The sequence below is a fragment of the Pipistrellus hanaki genome (assembly GCF_964339955.1).
Source record: "Pipistrellus hanaki genome assembly, chromosome: 6".
Classification (NCBI taxonomy): Eukaryota; Metazoa; Chordata; class Mammalia; order Chiroptera; family Vespertilionidae; genus Pipistrellus; species Pipistrellus hanaki.
This window is the reverse complement of record NC_140508.1, coordinates 62332629-62349010: the sequence shown is the minus strand read 5'-3', so window position 1 is coordinate 62349010 and position 16382 is coordinate 62332629. Positions and strand designations below refer to the sequence as shown.

Below are 16382 nucleotides of genomic sequence, written 5' to 3'. Positions count from 1 at the left end.
GATAATCTCCACCCTTTAAGTCACTTGGTAGCCTTCACAGTTATCAGAAAGACACCACATTCACATAACTTTATTACAGTAGCTTACCTAATAAAATAGTAAAATGCAAATTAACCACCATTCCACGCCACAAGCCTCGCCCACAGGCCAATCAGAGCCCATATGCAAATTAACCCCAACCAAGATGGCTTCAGCCACAGAGGCTTGGGTTTCTCTGGCAACAGAAGAAGCCAACCTTTCCATCTGCTCTGGTCTGCCTAAGCCTCCACTCCAGGCTACAAAGTTTCAATTATATAAGATACATAAATTCCAAACAGACCGGCTGTGGCCATGGAGCAAGCAGTAGGCTTGGCTCTGCTCCAGGCTACAAAGTTTCAATTGTAGAAAGTAAATTCCAGATACCAGGGCTTCTGCTTGGGTCGCCAGGAGGTGTGGCCAGCCTGCAAACCATCACAGGCCCCTCACTCAGGCTGCCCCACGCCCCAAGGGAACCCCCACCCTGATCAGGGACACCCTTCAGGGCAAACCAGCTGGCCTCCACCCATGCACCAGGCCTCTATCCTATCTAATAAAAGAGTAATATGCAGATTGACAATCACTCCAACAAGATGGCTGCCCCCATGTGGTCAAAGATCCTGCTCCCATGTGGACACAATATTGCCACCACAAGATGGCCAGCAGAGGCGGGCAGTTGGGAGGGACCAGGCCTGCAAGTGGGGGCAGTTGTGGGTGATCAGGCAACCAAGGGAGGGCAATTGGGAGGCACCAGACCTGCAAGGGAAGGCAGTTAAAGGTGATCAACCCTGCAGGGGAGGGCAGTTAGGGGTGACCAGGCCGGCAGAGGAGGGAAGTTGGGGGCAAACCGGCTGGCAAGGGAGCAGTTAGACATCAATCATGCTGGCATGGGAGTGCTTAGGGGTGATCAGGCTGGCAGGCAGAAGCAATTAGGGACAATCAGTAAGGCAGGCAGGCAAGTAGTTGGGAACCAGCAGTCCTGGATTGTGAGAGGGACATCCCTCAAGGAGTCCCAGATTGGAGAGAGTGCAGGCTGGGCTGAGGGACACCCCCCACCCCCACGCACAAATTTCATGCACCGGGCCTCTAGTGTAGTTATAATTGTTTTATTTTATTACTAGTTATTGTTAATGTCTTACTGTGCCTTATTTATAAGTTAAACTTTATCATAGTTATGAATTGAAAAAAATATACATAAGGTTCAGTACTAGCTACAGTTTCAGGCATCCAGCAGATAAGTGGGATTATAGTAGCTGAATGCAGACCTATTGAGGGATGAAGAAAATTATATAAGTACTATAGAAATCTCGTCTCATCAATTTGAGGCCAGTTTTTATTTTTTCATTTTTGTTGGTAGGCACCAGGAATCAAAATGATCTTTTTACTTTGGGGAAGTTTGGTGTGGGGCTGGGACCTCCACAGATTAGTTATCACACCTCATTAAAAAAATGTCACCGTGGGTGTTGTGTCAGACAGGCTTGTACCTCCACCCCTCCTACCAGTCTCGATGTATTTTCTCTACTTTTCTAGTTGTAGGATTTCCATTCAGCCAGATTTCAGGCAATTCTGAATGATATTTGTTCTGTATTTTAGTTGTAAATTTGATGTTATTGTGGAAGGTGGCAAGTACCGGCATTTACCCATGCTGCCATCTTGGTTGTCCTTAACATTAAGTCTTTAATTTGTTTTTACTTTATCCTTATATGGTATAGGAAAGTGGTCTATTTTAATTTGTCATGTCTGTTCAATTTTCCTAACACCATTTATTGAATAGACTGTCATATATCTCGTTGTATGTGCTTGCTGCCTTTGTCAAATATTAATTGACCCTAAAGGCATGGGTTTATTCCTGCATTCTCTATTCTGTTTTTTGATCTATATGTCTGTTTTTATGCTAGTACCATGCTGTTTTGATTACTATAGCCTTGATATTACAGTTTGATATCAGGTAGCATACCTCCAATTTCGTTTTCCTTCTTTAAGATAGTTGTGGCTGTTAGAAGTCTTTTATGGCTCCATATAAACTTTAGGGTTATTTGTTCTAGTTCTGTGAAATATACCACTGGTATTTTGATAGGAATTGCATTGAATCTAAAGATTGCTTTGGATAGTATGGACATTTTAATAATGTTAGTTCTTCTAATTCATGAACACACTATATGCTTTCATTTATTTGTATCTTCTCCAGATTCTTTAGTATCTTAAATTTTTTTAAAACAATATTTTATTGATTTTTTTTACAGAGAGGAAGGGAGAGGGATAAAGGGTTAAAAACATGGATAAGAGAGAAACACCGATCAGCTGCCTCCTGCACACCTCCCACTGGGGATGTGCCCACAACCAATGTATGTGCCCTTGACTGGAATTGAACCTGGGACCTTCAGTCTGCAGGCCGACGCTCTATCCACTGAGCCAAACCGGTTTAGGCAGTATCTTAAAATTTTTTGAATATAATTCTTTACCTCCTTGGTTGAATTTATTCATAGGTGGTTGTTTTTTTGATGCATTTGTAAATGGGATTGTTTGCTTAGTTGCTTTTTCTGATAGTTCATTATTGGTGTACAAAAATGCAACCAATTTCTGAGTATTTTGTATCTTGCTCCTTTACTGAATTCACATATCAGTTATAGTAGTTTTTTTTGGTGGAATTTTTAGGGTTCTCTTCCTCTTTCATTTTATAAATATCTAGAAATTAAAATTAAAAATGGTAATGACAAGTTTGAAATAACAGTTACGGCTTATTCTCTTTTTCAGATGATCACAGTCGTGTTAAACTGCAAAATGCTGAAAATGATTATATTAATGCCAGCTTAGTTGACATAGAAGAGGCACAAAGGAGTTACATCTTAACACAGGCAAGTGGTGTGAGGTGGAGCAAGTAACTGACAGTGCAGTTTCTGTGATTTTCTATTTAAAACAGATAAAAGTATGTTTTGACTTCTTTTGGAAATGAAATGCTATTTCACTTCCTTCTTTTGCTATGTATATAATGATTTATAGAAATTATGTTGTTTTACAACTTTATATATTTAAGATAAAAGTAAAGTTAATTTTTAAAAATATATATATTTTATTGATTTTTTACAGAGAGGAAGGGAGAGGGATAGAGAGCTAGAAACATCGATGAGAGAGAAACATCGACCAGCTGCCTCCTGCACACCCCCTATTGGGGATGTGCCTGCAACCAATGTACATGCCCTTGACTGGAATTGAACCTGGACCTTTCAGTTCATAGACCGACGCTCTGTTCATTGAGCCAAACCAGTTTCGGCTAAGTAAAGTTAATTTTAATGTTATATATTCTGTGAAGGAAACATTTTTAATGAAATGGCTCCAGCCAGTTCTTTTCAGGCAAGTTCTTTCCTTGCTTTATACTTGATATAATGCCTTTGTTAATATTTTATTAGCTTTTTCCATTTCTCTCCATATAATCTGTGTGATATCCAGAGACTTTTTGAAAGCTCTTCACTCCTCCCCTCTTTGGCATATATGTTTTGAGAGTATGGACACGCCCGAGGTGGTGTCTGCCTTTGGGCCTTTGTTTAGGACAGAGGACTGACTAGGAGACCAGAGAGCCTAGTGGTTCCTTTCGGCATTTTTGCCTCATTGTTTCTTGGCCCATTGGCCACACCTGTATTCCAGTACTACTTTTCTCCCATTCTGAGATAATATAAATTATTTTGGTTTAACTATATTAAGTAACCTATATTTATCAAATAATATACATAATTAATAGTGATGTCATTTCCTCTAGTTAGTGATTTTTAAATATCCCAAAGATAAACTGTATATTTATAATATTAAGGGAGGTGGAGAGAGAGAAATATTAATGTGAAAGAGACATCAATTGGTTGCCTCCCACATGTACTGGTACCAGGGCCGGGGATCAACCCATAACCTAGCCATGTGCCCTGACTGGGAATCGAATCTATTCTAACCAACTGAGCCACACCGATCAGGGATAACTGGGTGTTTTTGTTTTGTTATGTTTTTGTTTCCTTATATTCCAGGTCACTTCTTCTCTTCTCCATTGTAAGTTCTATGAAGACTGAGACTGATCTTGCCCTTGTACCTAGTACATTGGAAAGAAAACATACTCAGAAAATATTTCAAAGGATAGAGAAAATTAGAGATGCTAAATGTTTATTATAACTTTAGTTTTTCTGATTGTATTGTTGCTTTTTTATCATCTTTTCCTCTGACTTTTATGAATTTAAAAAATATATACATATCAGCCCCTTGGTATAAATCTTCATTTTATAGAAGAAAGTTGGTAGTATTGCTGGTAAGAGAGATAAACCTTTGTCCCCTTTTAAAACTACTAACAGAATGTGGTGTGTGTGCGTGTAGGTGTACACATAGGAGTGACTTCATTGGTGGGTTGATACATAAATTTTTTTTAGTTTAAAGAAAGGTATTAGTTTTTCTGGGGATTTACCCATTGCTCTTTTTTACCATTTCAGTGTTCATGTTTTTTTGTTTTTTGCTTTGTTTTTTTAAGAATTGGATCAAGCAATAGATAATATATGTTGAGTGAGAACAGTATCCTCAAACATTAGGGTGCAGTTTCTTGGGATTCTCATTAGAATTCTACTATTTTAATAACTTAGAAGCTTAGAGTTTATGAATTCAAATAATAGTTAAGAGCATCTGCTACATACCAGGGAATATAACTGGCCTTTAGATGCTTTCAGTCTGGTACTAGTTGAATAACCTTGTTTTCCTTGTGGAGCTGAAGCTCAAGGCTGACCTGGTCCAGTATCCTCACTCTGCCCCTCACTCACCACTCTACCACCTGTCCTCTGAGGTGAATGTATGCTGAGTTACATTGAAACTCTTTTTTTTTTTTTTAACTTTCACTTATTTAAAATTAGTCATAATTTGGGCATGATCTTTCATCTCTTATTTGTCCTTTTTTCTGCCCTATGCTACACAATGTGAAGATAATTGGAAGTACGTAATATGATTTGCTTTTTTCCCTCATCGCATTATTGTAGTACGTTGCCCCTTTAAATTCTACTGTTGAGGTCACACAAGGTATAGTTTTGTAGATGAACAAATTATAGTGGTTTAGGTACTTTGAAATTTCTACTTTTTCTGGAATTCGTTTTGTAATTAACTTGGGTTGGTTGGTCAGTAATGGCAAAAATTCTTCTAAAAATGTTTTTATTGATTTCAGAGAGGAAGGGGGAGAGAGAGAGAGAGAGAGAGAGAGAGAGAGAGAGAGAGAGAGAGAGGTAGAGAGAGAGAGAAACAGCAGTGATGAGAGAGAATCATTGATTGGCTGCCTCCTGCATGCCCCCCACTGGGGATTGAGCTCACAACCTGGGCATGTGCCCTTGACTGGAATCAAACCTGGGACTCTTCAGTCCGCAAGCCAACACTCTATCCATTGAGTCAAAGTGGCTAGTACTCCTTTGATACTTTTTTTGGGAGAGTGGAAGGGAGGAAGGAAAAGAAAAGGAAGGAAGGAAGGAAGGAAGGAAGGAAGGAAGGAAGGAAGGAAGGAAGGAAGGAAGGAAGGAAGGAAGGAAGGAGAGAAAGAGAGAGAGAGAGAGAAAGAGAGAGAGAGAGAGAGAGAGAGAGAGAGAGAGAGAGAGAGAGAGAGATTTGATTTGAGAGAGACACATCGATTGGTTGCCTCCCACCTATGCCCAGACTGACCAGGGCTAGAGATTGAGCCTATAACCCAGGTATGTGCTGTTGACTAGAAACTGATCCTGTTACCCTTCAGTGCTCAGGATAACACTCTGACCATTGAATCACACCGACCAGACCCAGATATATTTTTAAATTCAAGTGGATTTAAAGTTGTAATTTACCACTTATGATCCAGAAGCATACTATGAGGAGTTTTCCTTGAGCCTCTTTCTCTTAATCTACTTTCTTCACTGTTCTTACAGGGTCCACTTCCTAATACAGCTTGTCATTTTTGGCTCATGGTTTGGCAGCAAAAGACGAAAGCAGTTGTGATGCTAAACCGAGTTGTAGAGAAAGAGTCGGTGAGTAATACTTAATATTTATAGCTTAGTGTCCTGCTTGTGATTGTTAACTTATAAATGTTTTCATATTTCTTTTGTGCTATTCATTTATAACTTTGGGTCTTTAATTGCTAAAGGCTAGTAGTTAGAGTGTTTCTTATCCAAAGAACTAATGTGTGCTTTTCCTTTCTTATCTTAAATATTTAAGTAACAATTGCAGACTACTACCCTCGAAGTTATAAATGTAATGGAACAAATACTAGTAGGACATATAAAACTTTTGAACACCTAGACTTTATTAGAATCTTTACAACTTATCATAAAAATTCTTGGAAGTTTTATAAAAGATTAAAGTGATGATATTTTAAAAATCTTTATAGATTATTATTGACTGTTCTGTCATGAGATAGTAAGTGGGAAATTTTTGAAATGTGAAGTCTTTTAACTGCAGCTTTAGGTTGATTTTCTGTCAACCCAGGACATTGGAAAGTATTATCATTAAGGTCTCTTTCAGCCTTAAGATCTTGGACTATTCTACTTCAGATTCCTGATTCTTATTATCTAAATTTATAGTTGCCGGTTTCCTGTGGTGGTGAAAATTTTTCTAATTTATCTCTAATTTGAAGTGGCATTGACATACCAGAATGCCTAATGTTACAGTGATTTTTCATGGTTTCCAATATGATATAAAAATTAAGTGATGATGGCATTGTAAGTTTGAGCAGCATCGCAAACTAGATGATTTATTAATTTTAGCCTTCACTTTGGTGTATTATTACAGTATTAATAAGATAAGATTGCCACAAAAAATTGGAGATCCTATTTATGGTGGTTGGATCTAGACACTTAAGAGGATTCAAGTTTAATTATTTCAGGGATGATTACTTCATAGGTGGTATGTTATTTATCAAGAGGCCTATAATGTCTGATTATCTTTCTTTTTTATGATGTTAGCAGCCATTGTTGTTCAGTCCTTAGTTCCTTCGTTTAGGAGGTTATAAAACAATGATATTAAAATTTTATCATTCCTTTTTGAGTTTATGTTAAAATACTTATATTAAAATTTTTTTTTCATTCTAGTTACTTGACCACTTTTATATAGAAAAAGCAGTTTTTAAAACAAAGTTGATTCCTTAGTGTCCTCAACAGGTGACCAATTAGGGTTTGTTTGTGTTTTTTTAGTCTGAGGGAGGGGCATATCATTATTATGAACTCATGGATTAAAATTTTTTTATTTTATTTGAAAAAATTCCTGCTATCTCTTCAAGTTGGGCCCTGCATCCTTTTAAAACAAACCTAAGAGTCCTTAATAGCCTTCTTGCTATCTGGAATAACTACATATTGAAGGTTAATCTTAAAACTCTTCTTCATAGAATCAGGCATTTATTTTTTTTAATTTAATATGTTTTTATTGATTTCAGAGAGGAAGGAAAAGGGAGAGATAGAAACATCCATGAAGAGAGAGACTCATAGATCTGCTGCCTCCTGCAAGGCCCCCACTGGAGGTCGAGTACATTTTATTGATTTTTTACAGAGAAGAAGAGAGAAGGATAGAGAGTTAAAAACATAGATGAGAGAGAATTATCGATCAGTTGCCTCTTGCACACCCCCTACTGGGGATGTGTCCACAACCAAGGTACATGCCCTCGACCGGAATTGAACCTGGGACCCTTCAGCCTGCAGGCCGACGCTCTATCCACTGAGCCAAACCGGTTTCGGCTTTTTTATTGATTTTTAGAGAGAGAAGGATAGAAAGATAGAAACATCGATAAGAGAAACTGCCTCCTGCACACCCCCTACTGGGGATTGAGCCCGCAGCACTGGCATGTGCCCAGATCAGGAATCAACTCACTGACCTCTTAGTTCCTGGGTCAACACTCAATCACTGAACCATACCGGCCAGGATTAGGCATGTCTTTAAGGAGCCTTAATACTGAGTTGGTCATTGTTTTTAAAGCTTTTCAGTGAACAGAGCTAGAGAAAGAAATACATTTGTATGTTAAGATAATAATACCTCAGGAGTTCATACTGATATTTCCAAATTAAATTTAGGACTATAGGGGTTGGCTTAATTTGTTCAACTTTATATTTGTTACCTTCAATTTTGGTTCTCAAAAGACACTAGGGATGTAGAATATCTTATAACGACTCATGTACTTTGTCCCAAATTGCACAGAAAGATTAATCCTAAAAACAGTATCAACTTTATCACCAACATAAATACTGAAAAATGTTTAAAAGTTTGTTTTTTCCCCATTCTTTCTGGGTTTTTTTATGTGTTATCTACATTGTCAGAGTATATAGCATACTAGAGTTCCTCTTACATCCCTTTAGAAATCTTAGTTCTACATGTAAATGTGTATTTAGTATTCATCACTAGTTTTTATTGATGACTTTCCAGTTCTGTCTATAGTCATTTTCTGGTGGATCCTAAGGAAGGACTCACTGGCATCTTCTATACTAATAATAGAGGAATATTCAAATTGTCCAGGATGCTATCACATAACGACCAATCAGGATGGGGTCCGGGGCACGACGGAGAGCTCTTTGCATGTCTATACCAGGGGTCTGAAGGACGCGGAGGAGAAGGGAGAAAAAATAGGCAGTTAGAGTGATCAGGCCAGGAGGGAAGAGCAGTTAGGCAGTCAGGGGGATCAGGCCGGCAGGGGAGCAGTTAAGGGCATCAGACAGGCAGGCAGGTGAGCAGTTAGGAGCCAGTGGTTCCTGATTAGAGAGGGTGCAGGCCGGGCTGAGGGATCACCCCCTTGCCATCCCCTGCATGTACAAATTTTGTGCACCGGGCCTCTAGTTATATTATAGTCCCTGATTTCTGACATGTTGATAACAGTTTACATGCTGTCTTAATGCTTAAAAGTCAGTTTGGCAAGACATGAAATCCTTTTTACGTTAGCTTTTCTTTGAGCAACTTAAATATATTCATTTCTTTCTGGCATTCAAATTACTTTCAATGTCAAATGGAAATTTTATTGTTTTTCCTTTATAAGTCACTTTTTTTAAACCTAGGTTACTCAAGGGATTTTTTTTTTTAAATATATTTTTATTGATTTTGTACAGAGAAGAAGGGAGAGAGCTAGAGAGCTAGAAACATAGATGAGAGAGAGTCATTGATCAGCTGCCTCTTGCACACCCCCTACTGGGGATATGCCCGCAACCAAGGTACATGCCCTTGACCGGAATCGAACCCGGGACCCTTCAGTCCCCAAGCCGACGCTCTATCCATTGAGCCAAACCGGTCTCTGCTCAAGGGATTTTTTTTCTCCACATTCTATTAATTGTACCTAAGTATGTCTATGTTGGCCATTCTGGGTTAGTTTCTCCAGGTGCATAGTGTACTCTGAATATGTGAGTTGAAATATTTTTTTCTCTTTTTTAAAAAAAATGTATTAAATCACACTTTTATTATTCTCTTGCTTGCTTTGGTGTTCTTTAGGTCCTCCTGTTATATATGTGTTAGATTTTCTTTGCCCATTTTTACATTTATCACAATGTCTCTCTAATTCTATTTGTCACTTCATTTCTTTTTACATTTTATTTTATTTTATTTTATTTTATTTTATTTTATTTATTTATTTTTTTAATATATTTTATTGATTTTGTATAGAGAGGAAGGGAGAGAGATAGAGAGTTAGAAACATCGATGAAAGAGAGTCATCGAACAGCTGCCTCTTGCACACCCCCTACTGGGGATATGCCCGCAACCAAGGTACATGCCCTTGACCGGAATCGAACCCGGGACCCTTCAGTCCCCAAGCCGATGCTCTATCCATTGAGCCAAACCGGTCTCGGCTACATTTTATTTTAATTTTCTTCTTTTCCTCTTAACAAATGATCTGTTTTGTTTATTCATGTCTCTGTTCCTTTTAGTTTAATTAGTCTTCTTTTCTAAAATGATGTGGTCTATTAATGAAATGACTAACCTTGCCTCAGCCTACTGGCTTCATCATTTGGGTTTTGGGAAGATGCTTTTATTATCCATATTAGTACGTAGTTCTGCCAAAAGGTAATAACTCTAGGTAAAGATGGGTTACCTTCTGATACTCTTGCCTGACTTAATTTTAGTAAGTAAATATGCAGTGTTATCTCTAGATATGTAGCAGTTAGTAGTAGATTCATAGATATGAAAACTTTTTATAAAATGAGCCTTTTCAGTATTATTTGAATATAAGATTCTTTGTGTATGGTACTCTTGGAAACAAAAAGGGAATTGCCTGTGTGATGTTAAAGTCTATGTTATCATGCTTTTGAAATGACGGGTTCATTTTTATTTTATGAGTATGAAACCTGTTTATGGGTTTCATGTATAAGTTATAGGAACATTTTATAAACCTGTCCCTATAAAATGTCCATCAAATTAAAATAAACATCAAATATAGTGTGACTGTTCTTAGATTTGGGTTGTTGCAAAAAAAAAAAAATAGTATCTGTGTATGTGGTTTGTTTCTCTCCCCAACTTTTTATGGTTTTATAATGTCTATATTCTAAATATATATAAATACATATTCTTAAATTTAGGTTAAATGTGCACAGTACTGGCCAACAAAAGACGACCGGGAGATGCTGTTTAAAGAAACAGGATTCAGTGTGAAGTTCTTGTCAGAAGATGTGAAGTCATATTATACAGTCCATCTACTGCAGTTAGAAAATATCAATGTAAGACTTTCATGCCCCAAAGATTGGATTTTATATGAAGATTTAAAGAATTATTCTTTAGTAGATTTTAAAAGAAAATATAATTGACACAATATTACATTAGTTTCAGGTGTTCTTTGTTATTAGATTTGAAGTTTAGAGCAGCACATACATTTTTATCATAATACTTCCTTTTCTGGACTGTTGAAATCAAATGAAGATGTGTATGCACAGCACCTGACAGAATAGGAACCTAATAAATGACAGCTCCTGATACTTACCACTGTTCAGAGTAGCAAGCTAGTATTTAAAAAAATAACTTACTGGAAGGTTGTTAATTTAAGTGATTCACCACACAGAAATTTGGCGTTATTGAATTGGGAGAAATGGTGAAATAAATTAAACATGTAGTCTTAAGACTATATACTTGGATTTTTCCCAGAAATGTAAGAATTCTTCTCTGGTACTTGGCTGAGTTACATGTAAATGGTGGATTGTGAGCCTGCTATTGTCAAGCTAGGGATCAAGCTTTCTCCCCTTTTCCCACTTGCCTCTTTTACCTTCTTTGTATTGTAATTAGAATAACTAGAAAATATGAAATGAGAGTGATTCTGAAATGCAATTAGAAACTAAGAAAAAATAGGAAAATGTTTGCCTGCCATAAATACATAAGAATCTATCTAGTCCAAACAAAAGAAAACAAAACAAAGCAGAATGTATCTAGTCTATAATGTGAGAGACTGTTTTAGTTAACCATTAAGTAGATTGATTGACTAACATGATTATTACTTTACAGATAACAAAGGGATATATATAAAAGTACTTTCTAGATACCTAATAATACTTCTGTGGTTGATCTCTTGAATACCTCTGTTTTTATTTTATACTCTGAGCACAGGTGCATGCTATGTACTTTCCATGAATTCCATAACTAAGCTTATTATGTGACCTCTTTAGATCCTCTAAGAAGGCTCAGGGTTGGGAATTATAAGGCTTAGACTTAATACATTTTCAAGTTTCCCTTACTATATTTATTCTGCACCAACTGTTCCATTTACATATGTCTTACGCTGCATTGTGATCCATCAACAGCTATTTGATATTGGATTGTACAATGCTATTCCCAGAAATAATTGCATTTCCATAAACTTCTCATGGTTCTCTGAATCATCTTCTTTTGGTATTTATTGCAGGTACTTCATCTCTATGGCATTAAAATGAAGAAGGACATAGATGTTTTTCCCTGTTTCTGAAACCTAATTGAAAATTAATTTTATTTCAAATAATAAGTGACTTTTGTATTTTATTTATCAGTTAACAAAGCACTTTCACATATCATTTGACCCACATTGTTCCTAGAATGTGGATAGAGTAAATATTCTTATCATCCCTTTATTTCATATTTTCTTTAAAATCACCAAACACTAAAATCTATTAGGTTACAGGATTCTTCCCACCCCCCACTCCTATAGATAGACTACTCAGCTAATGAGTGACAGACCAGAACTCAAATTCAGATTTCCTATATTCTAATGACATGGGGTTAAGTCTTTTCAAAAGATGCTAATTGTAGAAAAACAAAGTTCTTGTTCTAAAGCATCTTTTAAAGTTGTGGTTACCATGTGAACTGACCAGCCATTCTGTTTTAGTTGCTAGCAACTGCATGATTTCTTACTGGCCTGGGTTCAGTCTACCATAATTAAATAGCAACAATTTGTTTATATTCTATTTTATGAACTTTAGTATGAACCAGGAATGTTGGAAGAGTAAAGTAGCATTGCAGTATGAAAAGTAGAATTGCATTTGATTAGATATTTAGACTCTGGAACCAGATTGCCTAAGTTTAAGGCTCAGCTCACTGCTCTTGGTTGTGTGATTGGTCTCATTACTTAACTTCTGTGCCTCAGTTTTCTCGTCTGCAAGGTGAGGGTAGTGATGTACCTGTCCCATGGGGTCATTAAGTATCAGGTGAATTAATACCATAATAATGTCGAAGACTCAGTGCAGGATCCATAGTTATTAGCTGTAGTTGCCTATATCTTTTTCCTTTGTAATACTAATGAATTGAAAAAGACTGTGGAGTAAGGGCAATTGAAAAGATCAGATTGAGGGAGAAAGAAATAATGGAGGGAGAGGTGATGAAGTAGATGAGGATAGCTAACCTCATCTGCAGATCTTTTTTTTTTTAAGCTTTATTGTTGAAAGTATTATGAATGTCCCCCCTTTACCCCCTCATTGACCCTCTAGCAGGCCCCTGTCCCCCTTACGCCCCCCCCTCCCTGTTTCCCCCTGCAAATCTTTCTTGATATCCCTGAGCTTCAGAGAACCAGTTGGCTTCTAAAGGAGTCTGGCTTGTAGCTATTAACGGATCCAAGACAAAAAGCTGTCTGTGCAGGCCCTGCTCTTTACAGACCTCTTGTCTAATGGAGCAGTAAAGCTACATACCAGCAGTTTTCTCCAGTGTCTTGATTAGAGCTAAGAATCTGAACTTTGGCCCTGAATGAAGAGATTCCATCTCTGCTTTTAAAGTGGCCCTGTGGCTTAAGCTGTGAAGATATTTTTGAGGGGCTTTTAAAATACAGGGTCATCAAGAGTACTTACTTGTTTTTTTAGGTGTTTTTTTTTAGTTGCCTTTCACTATTTTCCATAATATTGTTGGCCAGCTTTATGTTTACCAAGTTCCAGGAATAATAATGTAATGCCAACAGCTAGCTTTCTATTTCTCTGTTCCTGGAGATTTGCCCAAAATAGATGACTATGTAAGTATTATGAAGTTTAGCTGGGATTTGAGTTAAAATAGCATAAAAGTTTATCCCACCTGGAAAGTCCCTCTCTTCTCTCTTCTCTGTCTATTTGTAGCCTTCAAGTGCTATCTTACTTGTGTCCATTTTCTTACTTAGATCTCATATCTGCAATATATTTATTTCTACCAACTACAAGTTTCTCTCCATAATTTAAGTTCTACCATTGTACTGGCTTGTTCACTATTTCAGTACATGTATTATGTATTTTGAATCCATATAACAAAGTTTTCAACTCCTCATGAGCACAGTCCTTACCTGTTACCTTTGAACTTCCCTTTGCCATTGCACTGAGTACATTTTTTTTTACCATACTGCACCTGAGTGGTCGTTCTCAAACACAGGCCTGATTCTTCCACCATACTCTAAAAACCTTCCATGGGCAATGCAGAAGTCTATGACCTGGCCCAGTCTGGTCCTTGCCTCCTTGTCTAATCTCCTCAGGCACTCAGGATTTATTCTTGCTAAAAGACTTACACTTCCACCTAGGCTTTTCCTTGGGGGCCCATGCCCCTGAGTATTGCTTTTTTCTTAGAATGAAAATCCCATACCCTAGCTATTCATGTCCCTCTCCTCCCCTTTGGATCTGGTGAGTTCTATTAATCTTTCAAACTAGGTAAATCAAAGTAACTAAATATTTAACATGGATAATATATGTCTCCTGGCAAAAATAATGAGAGACTAAAGTAAGGCGGTGACAATGAGAGTACTTATTTGATAAATCAGTATTTAGGAAATAGGGTTAATAAACTTCAATATTCTTCAAGTGCAGAGGAAATATTAAGTGACGATATTGAAAATGTGGAGAGTTGGCCGAAACCGGTTTGGCTTAGTGGTAGAGCGTTGGTCTGTGGACTGAAAGGTTCCAGGTTCGATTCCGGTCAAGGGAATGTACATCGGATGCGGGCACATCCCCGGTAGGGGTTGTGCAAGAGGCAGCTGGTCGATGTTTCTCTCTCATCGATGTTTCTAGCTCTCTATCTCTCTCTCTTCCTCTCTGTAAAAAATCAATAAAATATATTAAAAAAAAAAAAAAAAGAAAATGTGGAGAGTTTACAATTGACTGGAGCTTATTAGGGGCTACAATAAAGGCAATTAGTGAGTAATAGTTTCAGAAATAGTTTATGTTAAACATTTATCACGTGCAAGCATATGTTAGGCACTTTGCATTCGTCGTTTCAGTTATTCCTCACAATAGCCTTCTCAGGTAAGTACTATTGTTAACCCCATTTACAGTGCTTATGAAAGCCTTTTGGAATCGTAATCTTGGTACCTCCTATATATGCTTAAAGTGTAAAAATAATTAGACTTGGAACCAGAGAGCTGTATAGATTTCTTATACTAATTAGAAAATATATAATTTTATGTATATTGATAATAAAAATAATTAACTTAAACGACTTTAGATGGTATGCACTTAAATTTAAAAAAAAAAATTTAATATATTTTTACAGAGAGGAAGGGAGAGAGATAGAGAGCCAGAAACGTCGATGAGAGAGAAACATCGAGCAGCTGCCTCCTGCACACCCCCCACCAGGGATGTGCCCTCAACCAACGTACATGCCCTGACCGGAATCGAACCCGGGACCTTTCAGTCCGCAGACCAACGCTCTACCACTGAGCCAAACCGGTTTCGGCAATGCACTTAAATTTTATCATTGCCTTAAGTCTATCACTCCTCATTGTCTCAAACCTACTCAACTCTAGATTGTCTTTCTGGTCTCCATATACAGGGTGGGGCAGACGTAGGTTTACAGTTGTGACTATGTGAAATACAGAGTTTACTTTTAATGTTATTTATTAATTATTGTATTTTTCATACAAATAACAGTAAACCTACTTTTACACCCTCCCTTCCCCATATAATGAGTTTGAGATCCTTATTCAAAGACTTTAAAATTCTCCTTCAAAAAATGTAAATGAGATTTTTTTTGCCTTAAAATAGTGACCCACTGACATTTTTATGTAGAGTTAGTACACATAATGCAACATTTTACAGAGAAAATTTAGCAAGCATGTACAGAGCAGCCAGAGATGGGGATAGTTATGCAGTTGCGGAAGCAAACCAGTTGTATGTGGGTGTGAGGTACAAAAGTGGGAAAGGGGTGGGAGGGACGGACTGGGCATCACTGAAGAAAAACTGATGTGACATGGTGACTTGGGAGAAGGAAAGAGTGCTTCCACAGTTTTGAAATAAGGAGTTTGTCAGATATTCTAAAGTTGAAATGTAGAGTTTGTTTGGAATAAAGATTCATTTTATTTTAACTCTACCCATTGGCAAGCCTTTTCCTCCACATGAAAAAGAGGGAAAGGGGGTCCAGTTATGCATATAAAAACATTTTTTTGTGCCACAGAGTAAGCATAAGTCTCTTATTGCTTGATGTGGTCTTTTGGGACTTACATGGTTTTATGAGTTATGTTTTTTAATTCTCCCCCCCCCCCCCCCAATAGGATTAAGTTAAGGAAGTTTTTTAGTCTAGTCTGGTAGAGAAGAAAAAGACTGATTTTCAAAAATCTATTAGTGGAGAAGACTGTATTATACAAATAGTTGCAAGTATTTCTGGGAACTGGCTTTGAGTGTCTCAGACAGCATGACCTGAATTTGGGGGGAAAAACACACAAGGGACCACTAGACTTGAGCCAAAATCATACAAGCAAAGAAAAAGCAAGCAGTCACTTAAGATTGTGAGGTAACTATAGGTTTTGAGCCAGGAGCTGATGCAATAACTGAGCATATAACCACATAGGAACACTGGGCCACACCTTAAAGAACACAGCTTAAATGCAAGCAGGGTCCTGGGGCTACCTCCCCAAGACTTGGGTTACCCACCAGGTTCATACCGTATCTGGTTTAGGCTCACATGGACCAAGTCTGGCTCTGTTGTGCATGGTTAGCACTGCAGGTGGTTTTCAGGTTGTTACCTGTCTATTTATG

The 16382-nt window shown here is 37.5% G+C and overlaps 1 protein-coding gene across 5 annotated transcripts in view; it reads left to right on the top strand.

Annotated features, from left to right (window-relative positions):
- PTPN2 (protein tyrosine phosphatase non-receptor type 2) overlaps window positions 1-16382 on the top strand; it is a 56053-nt gene that overhangs the window by 21511 nt on the left and 18160 nt on the right. For all 5 annotated transcript variants that reach the window (XR_014795282.1, XR_014795283.1, XR_014795284.1 and 2 more), the window contains exons 3-5: window positions 2770-2870; window positions 5919-6017; window positions 10530-10667. Coding sequence is in view for 2 of the 5 variants with exons in the window: in XM_084887337.1 (XP_084743463.1) it covers window positions 2770-2870; window positions 5919-6017; window positions 10530-10667 (338 nt within the window). In the remaining 3 variants the exon portion in view is untranslated. The remainder of the gene's footprint in view (window positions 1-2769; window positions 2871-5918; window positions 6018-10529; window positions 10668-16382) is intronic.